The sequence below is a fragment of the Nannospalax galili genome, unplaced genomic scaffold (genome assembly GCF_000622305.1).
Source record: "Nannospalax galili isolate Female #2095 unplaced genomic scaffold, S.galili_v1.0 scaffold475, whole genome shotgun sequence".
Classification (NCBI taxonomy): Eukaryota; Metazoa; Chordata; class Mammalia; order Rodentia; family Spalacidae; genus Nannospalax; species Nannospalax galili.
Genome location: NW_008339435.1, coordinates 6072996 through 6086859, shown reverse-complemented (window position 1 = coordinate 6086859; position 13864 = coordinate 6072996). Strand labels below are relative to the sequence as shown.

At 47.4% G+C, this 13864-nt stretch overlaps 1 protein-coding gene across 2 annotated transcripts; it reads right to left on the bottom strand.

Moving 5' to 3' along the window:
• Nucleotides 1-676: 676 nt before the first annotated feature.
• Nucleotides 677-13217, bottom strand: Cd2 (CD2 molecule). 2 transcript variants are annotated; one of them, XM_029564015.1, is made up of 6 exons: nt 13136-13217; nt 12748-13053; nt 8160-8387; nt 4949-5071; nt 1090-1413; nt 677-786 (listed from the first exon to the last, which is right to left on the bottom strand). In XM_029564015.1, the coding sequence occupies exons 1-5, from the start codon at nt 13188-13190 to the stop codon at nt 1094-1096; spliced, it is 1032 nt and encodes a 343-aa protein (XP_029419875.1). In that variant the 5' UTR covers nt 13191-13217; the 3' UTR covers nt 677-786; nt 1090-1093. The 2 variants fall into 2 exon arrangements, with proteins under 2 accessions (XP_029419875.1, XP_008832260.1); XM_008834038.3 differs by having other exon boundaries at nt 677-1413.
• Between the last annotated feature and the right edge of the window lie 647 nt (nt 13218-13864).

The window sequence follows — 13864 nt, the reverse complement described above, 5'->3', positions numbered from 1 at the left end:
GATGAGGGAGTGAGCGGCAGACCGAGGACCCTCTTCTCTCCTCCTGGTTAGACCCTGTGATGACAGCTGGAACTAATGTTTGAATATCAGAAGGACATGAGACTTAATTCATCATTACTCTAGTCAGCAACCGGGTTCTGAACAATAGGTACTGGAGTCAAAGGAAAATGCAGTTCAGTCTTCATTGAACCCTCACAGGAAGTCCTAAGCATACTTAGTTTTTGTGGTTTACCCTCGGAGTTTCCTGCCAGTGAGTACCTAAAAAAGCCAAGGAGAAGGGGGCGGACAGGGCGGCAAGCATGACATCTATGCTGCAAAGCAGGTGCCTCTCCCAGCATATCAGTTCAGAGCTTTAACTAAATGTTGATTTCTCCCCACATCTCCAAAGGTGCAGCTGGTATGAATGCCAGTGGGGACAGGTTCACGAGGGTCACTCGCAGCACTTAGGATTTGATCTAGCAGCCTCTTAACTTTTCCTTAGGCATGTTGCTGGATGGGCTCCTAGTGCCTCCAGTATCCACGCTCCCCTTTTGAACCGAATTTGATGTCCCTGTCACCCCAGCCAGTCTCTTTCCCATTCTGCAGCTTCGTGTCCCAGACCCTGGCCTCCTTTCTACAATAAGCAGACATTGTAGCAAGTCAAAAGTTTTATTTCATTCTGCTCAAGGGCAGTGAGTGGGCCTGTGTCCACAAGGATACCTGGGAAGCCCAAGAACCTCTGCTCCAGTGGGTTACCTGTAAGACACAGGCCCAGTGGTCATGTGGTGCATCATGTAGGCAGGGGATCTGAGAGAAAGATTAAGATTTTAGTGCCCATTGACCCATCATCCTTGCAACCATATTCTTATTGTTTCTGTTCTGACGTAACAGAGATTTACAAAGCTGCCAAAGATTCCAGTTGTCAGACTACATGGCTGGGTGGCTGGGTGAGAGATGCCACCTTGATTGTGCCCTACATGCCTTGGGGGACAGTTGGGTCTTACTTGTAGAAAACACTCTATGGAAGAGTGGGCCTGTGCACCCCAAGAAGAGAAGCCCACATGATTTTTTTTTTTTTTTTTTTTTTTTTTTGGAAAGGACAGTTTCTACCTTTTTAATTAGGGGATGGCGACAAAGCATCTTCTGAGGCCTCACAGGGAGGTTTTGCTTGAACTCGCGGTCTAGGCAGGGGAGGGCCTTTCTGTTGGTGAACTTGTGTGCCTGATGGAGAAGTCCTCTTCTTATGATGGTGCTGGACGCGGTGGCTGGGAGGCAAAGGACGATGGTCTGGTGCCTGGGGACGATGGCTGGGTGGGGGAGGAACTTGGGAAGCTGCTGGATTCTGAGGCGCTGCGGCTGGGATTGGGTGTGGCTTCGGGGGGCCCCTTTCCCTGCTGCTCACTCTTGGGGGAGCTTTTATCTCCAGCTCTTCATCTGCAACGGCAAGACCTCTAGAGAGTTCATTCTGGCAATATGGGAGCAACGTAACCTGTGCCCATGTACGTGTGTGTGCACACACGCAGGTGAGCATGCTACTATGGGGATGGCAGGCTCTAATGCATATGCAGGCAAGCATCACAGGTGTGCGTGTGCATGTGGAGGTCAGAGGACAGCTTCTAATGTTCCTCAAGCACTGTCCACATTTTTTGTTTTTGAGATAATGTCTTTCTGTCCTGCAACTCACCGAGGTGGTTAGGATGGCTAGCCAGAGAGCTCCAGGAATCCACCTGTCTCTCCCAGCACTGCTGGGATTAGAAGCACCACCACCATACCCTGCCTTTTCCATATGGGTTCTGAGGATGGAACTCAGATCCTCATGCTTACAAAGCAAGTGCTTCACTGGCTGAGCTATCTCCCCAGACCCACAATGTAACTATTGCACATGTCTATGTGATAGGCGTCAAGCCAGCTGCTTCAGAGATGTGAGCAGGAAGCAGATGCTGTTCCCACCCTCTGTGAGTTCTGGGTGTTTCTGGGGACAGAGAAATGCTAGTCACAGGTACAGTGAAACCTCAGGCCTCTTCAGTACTCAGGAATCTGGGGAAGAGGACACGCAGGTGGAGGGCTTTGTACCTAAGGCTCCAGAGTGCAGAGAGAGCACTCAACCTGTGAGCTCTGCCTGGGTGCTGCCTGGATATAAGCAGCAAGATTGCTCAGCCCGTGATCATGGTTGGAACCCACTGTGACCCGGGGTCTGAGTAGCCATGAAGGGCATTAACAGCTACATCTCACAGAGGGGCCTCTAGGGTAGGTCTGCTCTTTGCCCAGTGTGGCTGTCAAGCAGCCCACATTTTGGAAAGAAATTGGAGCATACTCAAGGGACACTTTGGTCCTTGGAAATGAACTAGTTCCTCAGCAACTCATAAGCAAGACCCATCCTCTTGGGGTTAGGAGGGAGAGACAGAGCCTTTCCTCACCCTTTGGGATTTTCTGTTTCTTATGACTTCTGTCCAAGAAGACAGGCCTGAGATTGATAATGTGGAGATCTTCGTACACTATTGTAAAACCCCACAGGAAATTTGTGGGAACACTCAGCTGCCAAGGGCCTAGAGGGTACCGCTGATCTCCTCTAGGCTACAAGCTTGGCATTCCTGTCCCCAGGCCCAAGGCGATTCTTGTAGCTGCTGAAGGAGGCAGGAGGAGCTTCTCCCTGGTGTAAATGAATGATCACCTGCATCCTTGTAGAGGGACATGTGATCCAGGAAGCACAGTCCCTCTGAGCATCACTTGCAGCTGATGATACCAACCCAAGCCACCTGCTCTGGCTACCGGAAATGCAAGCACCAGGCAGCTTCTGTGTGAAGGCTCAAAGTCAATCAAATCGGTTTTGACATCTGAGTGGCCCATGTGCTCTAAACATACAGAAAAGGACACTGAAAGGGCAGAACACGTCCTTTATGTCATTTTTTTTTGTTGATCTGAGGTAGCTGAAGTCATGTTTGGAAGGCCATTGGGGAAGATTTTGACCCTCATCCCACTTCCCGAGCGTGGACTAGAAGGCAGTCACAGTGGCAAGCTCAGGTGGCTCTCTGCTGACTAATCTGTTGGTGACTTTCGGTCACTTGCTCCTCCTGTGCTTGCTCCTCATCCTCTAGGTACTACATCCTCTATGGCTAAGTGACACTGATGACACTAACACTGTCATCAGTAAGGGACAGACCCACAACTGCAAATTATGTCAGTCTCCACCAGAAGGTGCAAAAGAATCAGGGAGCGGGACAGGGGTGTAGCTCAGTGCTGAGCTCTCAGGCTGGGTTGGGCAGGCTGTACAACTGATGCCATCAGTACTACCTGCCTGTTGAGAACAGACCCATGGGAGGACCCCAGCATAGCCATGCCAGCAGTGTCTGCCACTGCCTAAATGTGTGCTCTGGGAACTCCTTTGTATGCATTGACTTTTTCTTTCTTTTAAGTCTGTCTTCTGGTGACTAGCCCGGGCAGTGCCAAGGGTGAGGTAAGCCAGGCCCATGAGCATCGCCCATGAGCATCAAATTTAAAGAGGTGTCATTCGCTCTCAGGACTGTGCAAGAGCAAGGTGGGGCTGCCTTAACTTTCACACCCTGGGCTCCCTGCCCCAACTCAATCCTGTTTCAGCCTACCGGCTGCAGGATCTGAGGGGGTAAACTAGCCTCACTGAGTTTCCACTTCCATATCTATGAGAATGTCTATCTGTAAAATCACAAAGGGGGATGTGGGCGTGACTCTAAAACATGGAGATTATTAGTTCCTGGACAAGCCACTTTATCAATATAAGCTGTTGTCACGTTGCTCTTCCCAGTCTGGTGGTGACTGGGGTTGCTTTGTCTTGGGTGACATGTGAGGTCCACCTTCAATGACTACTAGGTAGTGAGAAAGAGCCCTGCAGGGTGGGGTGGAACAGTATGAACAGAACACAGAGGTAAGGAAGCCACAGTGTCCAGAAGACTCTGCAAGCCTGTAAGTTCCACTGAGTTGAGAACATGGGAATAACAGTGAGGCCCAAACAGGTGCTAAGTGTAGAGATGTACTAAGACCCAGGCTGGAGCAGGGAAGTGTGAGACAACAGCTGCGGGTGGTGGTCTGAAGGGGGGACCGGAGGTAACACTGACAATGAGGTGTGAAAAAGGAAGCCAACTCTAAGGTTACAGCCCCCCCACCCACCCCCCAGGACACCACTATAGGGAAGTTCAGGCCCTGCCCCTAGGCTGTGCTACAAGTTGCTGATATTGGACAGTGCAGGGACTGCTCTAGGAACAGACCCACAGAGATGGGACCCAGTCCTGTGTGACTCTGGATTTCCCCAGAATCAGAGGACCTGCCCACCCACTAGCATATCCAACCAAAGGCTGCCCTTCACCACAACATCCACAGTGACACTTAGACACAGTTCCTTGGGTGGCCAAGTCCCTGATGAGGATCAGCAATAACAGTTGTGGGATGGGTCTGCGCAGAAGAAACTGTACTTCCAGCCTGAAGGCATCCATCCATCTGGAACAGCCAGTCAGGAAAGGGAAGGCAGTCATCCAGGTTTTGGTCTCTGATTCTTGCAGTGCTGGGGATCAAATCCAGAGCCTCACACACACTAGACAAGTACTGTACACTAACCAGCCCCCATGAAGTACCTCCTGTCTGGAAATACTTTCACCTATGTTCCTAGAAACTTGGTCTTGAACATACATACCTTGGACTACCCAAGGTCAAGACACTTGTTCAAAGACATGAGGTTTGGGTGTGAATCTCTCTTATCCATATGGACATATGTGGCTCATTCAATGATCCCTATGGCAGCCTTTTACCAAGGTAACCTCAGACGGTGGATTCCAGGAAGGTGTACCATCTTCCTACCACCTCCCAAAGGTCCCTTGTCACCCCTGAGAACTGTCATACAAAAATCAAACTGAGCACACAACAGAGCCAGCCATAACCTCCAGTTCCAGCCTTGCCATTCTGACCACCCATCTTCTTCTTCCCTTTGCAAAGGGATGCTTACCTTTTCTCCTACTATTCTGTTTTTTCTTCTTATAGACGTAGAATATAAGCAGTACCGCAAAGACCACCAAGAGGAGGCCACCTACACAGGTACCCAGGATGAAATAGAAGTGCAGACCTTTCACTGCAAGAAAAGACAGGGCTGAGAGGAGAGGGGTCCAGGACAGAGGCACCCTTTTGCTGCTCTGATCCAGGCCCCAGTCTCCTACATCAAACGGATGAGAGCTCTCTGGGGCTTTCCACCTCACCGAGACTGAACTTCCGGAGGATGGAGAGCTGTACAAATCAGGGAACAGGATGAGCCCCCTGGAAAGCTCTCAGGGACCAGTGGCCTGCCCATACCCCATCTCCCACCTCCAATCCCCCACCCGCCACCTTGACATTGAGGAGGAGGAAAGCATCTCAAAATCACAGAACTGAGACCATTCAACTTCTGGTTTCAAAGATAAGGCCCAGAGAGGGAGGATGAGCTGCCTGATGCCACACAGGATTTCTCCCCAAGTTAAGCAGTCCCAAGTCTCAGTGTTCTGCTGTTTTTCCTCCTAGACTCTCCCTGGACCCAGGAAAGCAACTCAGAGACTCAGCAGGTTAGTAACAGCAATGGCCTGAACCATTGGTTCTGTAACAGTGAGGAAATAACCATGAGCAAAACAATGACTTCTTTGCTAAGGGCAATGTCTTTAACTCTTCCAGACAAGAGCTGTGTGACCTTTGGTAAGATACTCCACCTCTCTGTGCCCGTTTCCTTCTTTGTAAAATGGAAACAATGTGACTTACATCATAGATCAGATAATGGTTATGAAAGTGCTTTGTAAACTGTAAACCAGCACTCAGATGTGAGGTCTTGCTCTTACCCGCTACTCTCTGCTCTGGTAGCTATTTCCCAGGACGGGGGCCGGGCCATCTGCCCTCTGTGAGTCAATAGCAGTTAGAGAAAGCAGCTGGAGCTGGGGGTCAGAGGGCTGCCATGTAGGGAGAACAAATGGGAGCTCAGGCCAGCATCACAAAAACATGTTTCCAGCCAGCCAGTCCAATGAAGAGACTTATACATGAAACCCTAGATGGGCCCCAGAGGCCAAGCAAGCTGGGCAGATGTTCCAACCTCACTGATGACGCAGCAGGGGCTGCTTTCCTCCAGCTTCTCTCCTGCCAAGTCCTCATCTGCCCACTGAGCCACCTCTCTAAGGACCACCTGTGAAGGGGCATCCCTTAGCAAGCCCTAAAGCTGCTCCAAAGATAGATTTGGGGTCCTTCAGGCACAGCTGACTTGCCTAGGATGCCCGAGTCAGTTTCCCCATCTGAGGACTCCCCAGGTGTAAACAGGGTGGGTAAGACAGCCTGTCCAAGCCAAGCTGTTAGTATGTCCTCTCTCAGAGTCCTTGGGTAGGTCACCCACCCTTTCCCAGGGCATTCTGGGGAAACAGGCAAGCCTTCCGCAGCCTGGTCTCATGTTTATCCAGCTCAGTAACCTAGGCACCTGGTATTGTTGTTAGTGGGGACATCCTAGCAGCTGTGGCTTTGTCACGAGTCCTCACAGAGCCTCATTCCAACCATCCCTCGCTCCCATGCGTCCCTCCTCCTAGGATTTTTAAGTACATGCTCACTTTATCTGAGCCAACCATTAGGTCTCGGCCTTTTAGAATGGAGTATCCAAATTTCCCCCCAGGAATTTTTCTTTCTCTTTAGCAGCTATCCCCTGGGCCAATTCTTGTTCTGAACTGCAGATTAAGAAACATACATGGTTCCACCCTCAAACCTTGCCTTCTCTCCTCTCAGGGCTCTCCCTCCTTGATAAACACACATTTTTATTCTGCTGGGATCTAGTTACAATAAATATGAAGAGTGAGATTGCCAGATAAAATACAAGACAGCCAGTTAAATTTGAATTTCAAATAAACAATGAATAATTTTCAGCATAAATGTATAATATATGGAACTGGTTTTTGTTAGTGGGTTGGCTAAGTCTGGTGTTTCTAATGTTAAGAACTCCTGAAAGAGAAAAGAGGTGGGATAGCCTTGCTCCGCAGGCCTTTGTGATGGGGGATAAAGGTTGGGGGAGGCTGCCTGTGAATCTAGGGGGTGAGGAAATGCTGAGTCTGTGACTGGCAGATTCTTGGATGTCTTCAGTGCCCACCCCCCATCTCTGGGTGTTTCCCCCTGTGTGATCCCTATGAGCAAGTGTAGGCTGAACACACAAATGAGTGACTCACAGAAGCGATGGGACAGGCTTCCTGAGATTAAGTTGTGAAGGTGTCTGGGGCACTGATTCTTGCTTGCTCTCTCAGGTTGCTCTGCGATCCTAGCTGCCATGTTGTGAGGCAGCTCAATGGCCAGCATGAATGAGCTGGGGAGTGGGTCCAAGTGCCTTCGCATCTGACACTCTCATGGTTTTCTTTGTGGACGAGGAGGCTGAAGCCCAGGGAGGGGAAGGAGCTCTGCCAAGGTCACTCCACTAAATTTGGATAGACTGAAACTTCCAAACTTAAGCAGCATAGCAGACTTCTCAAAAAACTACTGCTGGGGGCTGGGTGTGGTGATGGACACCTGTAATCCCAGCAGGAGGCTGAGGCAGGAGGATTGCTGTAAGGTAGAAGCCAGCATAGGCTACAAAGAAAGACTCTGTCACAGAAAAGCAAAGCAAAACAAAAAAAGAACAAGCTCCTGCTGGAGGTCATGGCAAACCCAGGCTGTGGGGCTCAATTAGGCCATTGGAGTTCAGACTGGAGCCAGTGCAGTGCTGAGCTGTCCTCTGAGTTGCAGAGAGTGTGTGTCTCTCTGGTCCCCAGTTCTCCTTTTCCCTGTCCTGCCTCCCACAGGCTTTCTAGCCTTCGCTTCATAGCAGATGCTAAGCACAGATCCCACCCCCAGAAAGGAAAATTTAGAAGGATCAGAATCCCAATCACCAGCCAGCAGAGGGACCTGTACAAGTCAAATTCCCTTCTGGAAACTTCTCCTTCATCAACTCCACAACCCCTTCCCCTGCCCCTGGAGAGGGGTGCTCTTTATTGCCTGTGAGAGGGCTGCCAAGATGAGTACCCAGGGAGCCCCAGTTCTCCTCAAGGATTCTGGGAGGAAAAAGCACCTTTTACTCTTCATCCTAAGCCAGACTGTCCTCGTAGCCCAGCCACGTATGCCCTGCAGTGGAAGTGATGCCTGCCACCATGCCCTTGGCCTGTAAACCTGGGCCACCCTTACCGCTTCCCACCACGCACCTGAACAGCTGACATCCACTGTGATGGATTTCTCGCTGACCCTGTTGCTAGCTGTGCACCTGAATGGAGCATCCAGGTTTTTCCATTTGTGACTGATGATGCGCTGATGGCTTCTGTTGAGACATTTCTCTTGACACAGCTTTAGTTCAAAGTCAGTTCCTTTCATGACCTCACAGGTCAGAGTTGTATTGCTGCACTCCCAGGAGATCTTTGGCTCTGAAACCTTCTCTAAAAGAAAGAGCCAATTATTATTAGGCAATTTTTGGATTTTTGTTTTTGACAGATCTCACTATGGAGACTAGTCTGGACTAGAAGTTTTAACCTTTCTGCCTCAGCCTTCCAAGTGTTGGAGTTGCAAAGCTATGTCCCCATGCCCAGTGACTGTGTTTTTACTTTAATAAATATACCTATTAAAATTGAATTGCTTTGGGACCAGGAAATAATTTCAAAGGTCCCAAGCATTTTTTTTTAAAGACAGGGTCTTAATGTAGCTCAGGCTGGCCTCAAAGTCACTATTAGCTGAGGATGGCCTTGAACTTCTGATTCTCTTGCCTCTACCTCACAAGTGCTGGAATTATAGGTATGTGTCACCAGGCCAGGTTTTTATGCAGTGCTGAAGATTTAACCCAGGGTTTCAAGTATGTTAGCTACATTATTTTTAAATTATTTTGAAAATAATTTCATTTTTTTGATATAGAACATCCTGAACAAACTCATTTCTGGTAAAGTCAATAAGCATAGTTTAGCAGTATCTGATGTTTATATGCTTGCTTGTGCCTTAAAATTTTTTCACATACATGACGTTATTTAACTCTTTTTTAATATTTTATTTATTATTTTTATTTTTTGTGTATGAGTGTAATGCCTACATGTAGGTAGGTGGACACATGTCATGCAATGCCCATGGAGGTCAGAAGAGGGTGTTGGATCCCCTGGAGCTGGAGCTACAGTCAGTTTTTAGCTGCTATGTGGGTGCTGGGAATTGAACCTGGATCCTCTGAAAGAGCAGTCAGTGCTTTTAACTGCTGAACTATCTCTCTAGCCCTGACATCATTTAACTTTAAGAAACAGAAAAGCTCATGTTTTTCTTTCCTTTGGCACATGAAATGTCCAAGGCTCTGGGAGCATCAATGCCTGACCTTAGGGCACCCATCAAAAGATGGCTAGTCAGAAGAACCCTCAGAGGGCTTCTAAGACCATGTTCAGGACTGTAGGTACAAGCTTATCCAGAAGCCCCATGTTGGAGGAATGCTGAGAGCCCTGTAGCCTTGGCTATTTATCCTGTACCCCCACCATGGCCCTGGGATCACAGGGATGGGCCCACCCAGGGGTCTCTAAGGAGCTAAAAGCTCTATTCAGAAAAGGTATCAGCTAAAAGCCAGGAAAGGCTCCGCAGTGTCCATCCCAGGCTGCTGGGCTGTCCTCTGGCCTCACTGGACCTAGTCTTTAAGAAATAGGAAAGATACTCCTCACCTGTCTGAAACCAGACAACCTGTGGCTGAGCCCAGGACAAGCCACCCAGATGTGGTTCTTAACGTTCAGCATGCAAACCCCACTGGTTCGAATGCAATGACATTTCAAGGCTGCATTCAAGGAGAAAGCAGCCCAGCCTTGGTGTTAGTTAGGTCAGGCCCAGAGCCCAGCTCTCCACTTCTCTGTGGAGGCCCCGTCTCTCTACTTTTTCCATCCTTTATTCTCTTTCCCCCAAATCTTTCTCTTTCTTCTGGTGTCTCTCCATTTTTTACTCAGATTGATAGAATTTTTCCAATTTCCTTCTTCTCTGGACTTTTAAAGACCACAGTAATTTCCCCACGGGCCTTCCCAGTTTCATTCCATTTCCATACAAGCATGCAGAAATTAAGTTTGCTTTCCATCCTGAGAGTCTGTGCTACTCAGAATGAAGGAATCGTTGAAACTGTGACATCTAACACAGCAGCCGTCTAGGGGCTGCCTTGCAGTGGCAACTTGTCTTTCTAGAATGGTAAAAAAAATTATTTTCTCAAACATCCAATCATTGTAAAAAAAAAAAAAAGATCAGATCAAATATAAAAAGAATTTTAATCAGATCAGGGATCACCTACAATTCTGCTACTTGCGGTCAACAGTTATTGATAGCTTGATGTATAACTTTATCAGATATTTTCTATGCAAAAATACATGTATCAATAATATAACATTTTAAAATTAAAATTGGATTATGTGATGTCTTTTTTGGGCAGTGCTGAGGATTAAGCCCAGGGTCTAGGCAAGTACTCTACCAGTGGACTACATTCTTAGCCCATGGATTTTTTTATTTTTTAATGGCACCATCTTTTGAACTGAAGAGTTCTTCATTTAGTTACTAAATTTCTAACTTTTAAATTCACTCCAATATTTTACTCATAAATAACACAGTGACAAAAAAACCTGTATTGTTTGCAGATGTTCTCCCTGTAAAATGGCTTTCTGAAATGAACTGCTAAGGGCTGCTTCTAGACTGGACTCCTTAATCCTGGGCAGGTACGAGTAACTCCTCCAGTGGTGTCTGGGGATCTTGCCTGGCCCCTTCAGCCCATGCCTCATGAAGGGAGGTGGAACCTAGCCAGTTGGGGTGAGAGGCATGGAGAAATAGGGGGATGTGAGGAGAACAGGAGGTGGTACGTTGCCAGGTACCGTGTCATAGGACTCCAGGGTACCTTCACATGCTTCGTAACACCCTTCATTGAATACCTATTGAAGTTACAACAGGCTAAGTAATCCTAATCCAAAAATCTAAAATACTCTAAAATCTAAAACTTTTTGATCACCACTGCAATTCCACAAGTGGAAAATTCTACACCTGAGACTTTGTTTCCTACACAGCATTATTTAAAATGCTGCAAAAAATTACCTTAGGCAATGTATACTTTGAACATGAACACATGGATGAATGTCATGTTTCAACTTGGGTTCCAGCTCCAAGGCTTAGCATGCATATATACACATATGTATCTGTGTATATGTATTATGTATGTATGTTATATATGTGCAAATATTTTAAAATCTTTAAAAAGAAAAAAAAAAGTCTGAAACACTTCCAGTTCCAAACATGCTAGATAAGGAATATGTAACCAAATTGGGAAAATTGGGCTCAAGGCAGAGATTAATTTTCCAAGGCCACGTGACAGGTGACAGTGACAGGAGCACAGACTGAGTCAAGATATTGTGTGACATTGACATGCATATGGAACAGTGAGGCCACTGTCTTTGGGCTAAGGGGTACAGGGTTTCCATGTCAGGTAAAGAAAATGATTGTGAATAACCAGGGCAGACTGTGGTACATGAATTACACTGCAGCGAGGCTGTTTGGGAAGGAACGACACCATCCTGGTCAAAGGAAGCCTGTGCACAAATCTTGACTTTGTTCTTGTCAAACAATGACAGGTCACTTTTGACTGGGCCTCTGTTTCCTTCTAGATACTAAGGAGATAGTAAGTACTAGCTTACTAGTTCTTACTGGATTGCTGGGAACATTAAATAAAGCCACGTAAACAAAGCCCTGACATCTTGCCAGTAGTCATTATCAAATGTGACATGATGTGGTAGCACCCATGTGAACCTCTGTATGTGAGCTCATGGTCACAACAGGACCCCAAACACACTGGCTGCAGTCATGACACTGGCCATTCTCAGTGCCCATGACCAGTGGCCATTCCCACCCCATTTCTGGAAAGTTTTCTCTAGACAAGGTTGCAGGACTAGAGTCTGGAAATGGGTCATACGCAGAGGAGCTGCCATTGTTTGGGACTGTGGGATAGGAGCTGCTGTTAGGCCCAGGTGCTGAGGACACAGACGGGGTGGTGGGGGTGTAGGTGGGAGGAAGGGCCCTGTCTCTGGTGGCATTTCCTGTGTGAATCTCAGAATGTTGGTGAACTCCCTGAATCACTCTATGCTGTGCTGGGCTTCTCACCTTCCTCTCAAGTCAAGGGCAGGCTTCCTCATCCACTTCTTATCACTCACTGCCCAGTTGTCCCTGGACTTGAAACTTCCTCATTCACCCAAGCTACCTTACTTTCTCCTCACACCCCATGACCTCCTTGTGCACATTCCTCCTTATCTCCCAGTCACCCTTTAGTCCAGGCCAGTGCTTACTAATGGTGACTGCTCTAGAATGCACTGGCGCCCAGACCCTGTGCCAAAAGATTCTATACTGAAGCCTGGGCATCCTTAACCTCTTACAGATCTCTTACTAGTTCTTGATGCAATCAAGGCTAAGACCACTCACGGCAGCGACCTGGCCTTATTTGCGTTGCAGCAGAAGCTTTCCTGCTGGTCTTCCCAAGCTCCTGTCCTCTTAGCACATACAGAGGCAAAGCCACACCTCGTGCATTTGATCCACCATTGCAGAATCACTTTCTAACCTGACAATGATGGTGCTGGGCATGTCAGAAACAAAGCCTGTCTGTCCTTAAGCTCATGTCCTGTCTTTTCACTCCTTCCGGGCATCCTGGCTTAGTGTTGGGCTAGGCAGCCTCTCTTTCCCAGCCCCACACCTTGTTCACCGCTTCAGCACCCACCTAGGATGTCCATCTCTTTTTCTCTGCTGCCCTGTTAAAAAGTGAAGACTTACCTAGAATCCTCAGCTCAAATGATTTGTGCAGCATACTTGTTCCATTGGTATCGTAGACGATTACATCGTAAGTATCGTTATCGTCTCTCCTCAGCTGTTTAATTCTCAGGGTTCCGTTCCTTAATACCTCATAGGTTGTGTTGTGAGAAGAAGTTGATGTTTCTTTTTTGAAATTCGCAATCATGCTTTTTCCTTTTTCCCATCGTATTTCATCAATAACATCAGTCAGTTGAAAGTCAGGGATGTCCAGGTTGATGTTATGATCCAAGGCACCCCAGATGATCCTACTGTCTTCAGAGGCTTCCCCTGTAAATAGTAAGATGGTTTCTCTGGTTCGTATTTCAGGGTCTCCAAAGAAGTTCCACAGAGGATCCCCACGCTCACTTACCTGTTGTGGACAGGCTGAAAATCAGAAGGAAGCCAGATAAAATTTTACATCTCATCTTTGGGATTTGTTTCTTCGTGGTAACTCTGAGTTCTTCTTTCTAAAGGAACTACAGCAAGACTGGCAGATCCCACCCCCTGCGAGCTGAACCACGTGCCTCTCCCTCTTACTTTTTACTGTAGGAGAAAACACACCCATAGCTACTCAGCAACCGACCCATTTGATGCCCTCCTTTGCCAAAACAGGTGTGTCTATGAGCCTGTTTTCTTATCACATTTTAATCTTCATAAAACAATTGAAGGGGGCTGGAGAGAAAACTCAGTGGTTAAGAGCTCCTGCAGAGGCCTGGGGTTCGTTTCCTAGCACCCACAAGGCAGCTAACAACTGTAACTCCAGTTCCAATCTGACGACCTCTTCTGACTTCCATAGGCATTGCACAACATGGATGCACTTTCATACATGCAAGCAATACACTTGTACAATAAAATTAATGCATAAAATATTTTTTAAAACAATTGGAGAGGACGATTTTATCACCCCACTGAAGAGAAAAGGAACTGAAATGTAAGTCACCAGAGCCACCCTTTTTCAACAAAGACCCAAATTCAGATACAGCCCGTCTTCTGTCCACTCAGTCTCTGACAGGACCAGTAGACATAACAGCTAAATGTTCTTAAGGGAACAGCAGAATGCAGGACTTTATCTTGTGGTGATAAATGCTAGAAAATGTAT

Coding starts and splice junctions, on each gene's coding strand:
- Cd2 (XM_008834038.3), bottom strand. CDS start 13,190: ATGAGATGTAAAATTTTATCTGGCTTCCTTCTGATTTTCAGCCTGTCC. Junction 13,054..13,135: donor TTTCAGCCTGTCCACAACAG/GTAAGTGAGCGT, acceptor TACTATTTACAG/GGGAAGCCTCTGAAGACAGT. Junction 1,414..4,948: donor ACAGAATAGTAGGAGAAAAG/GTAAGCATCCCT, acceptor TTGCCGTTGCAG/ATGAAGAGCTGGAGATAAAA.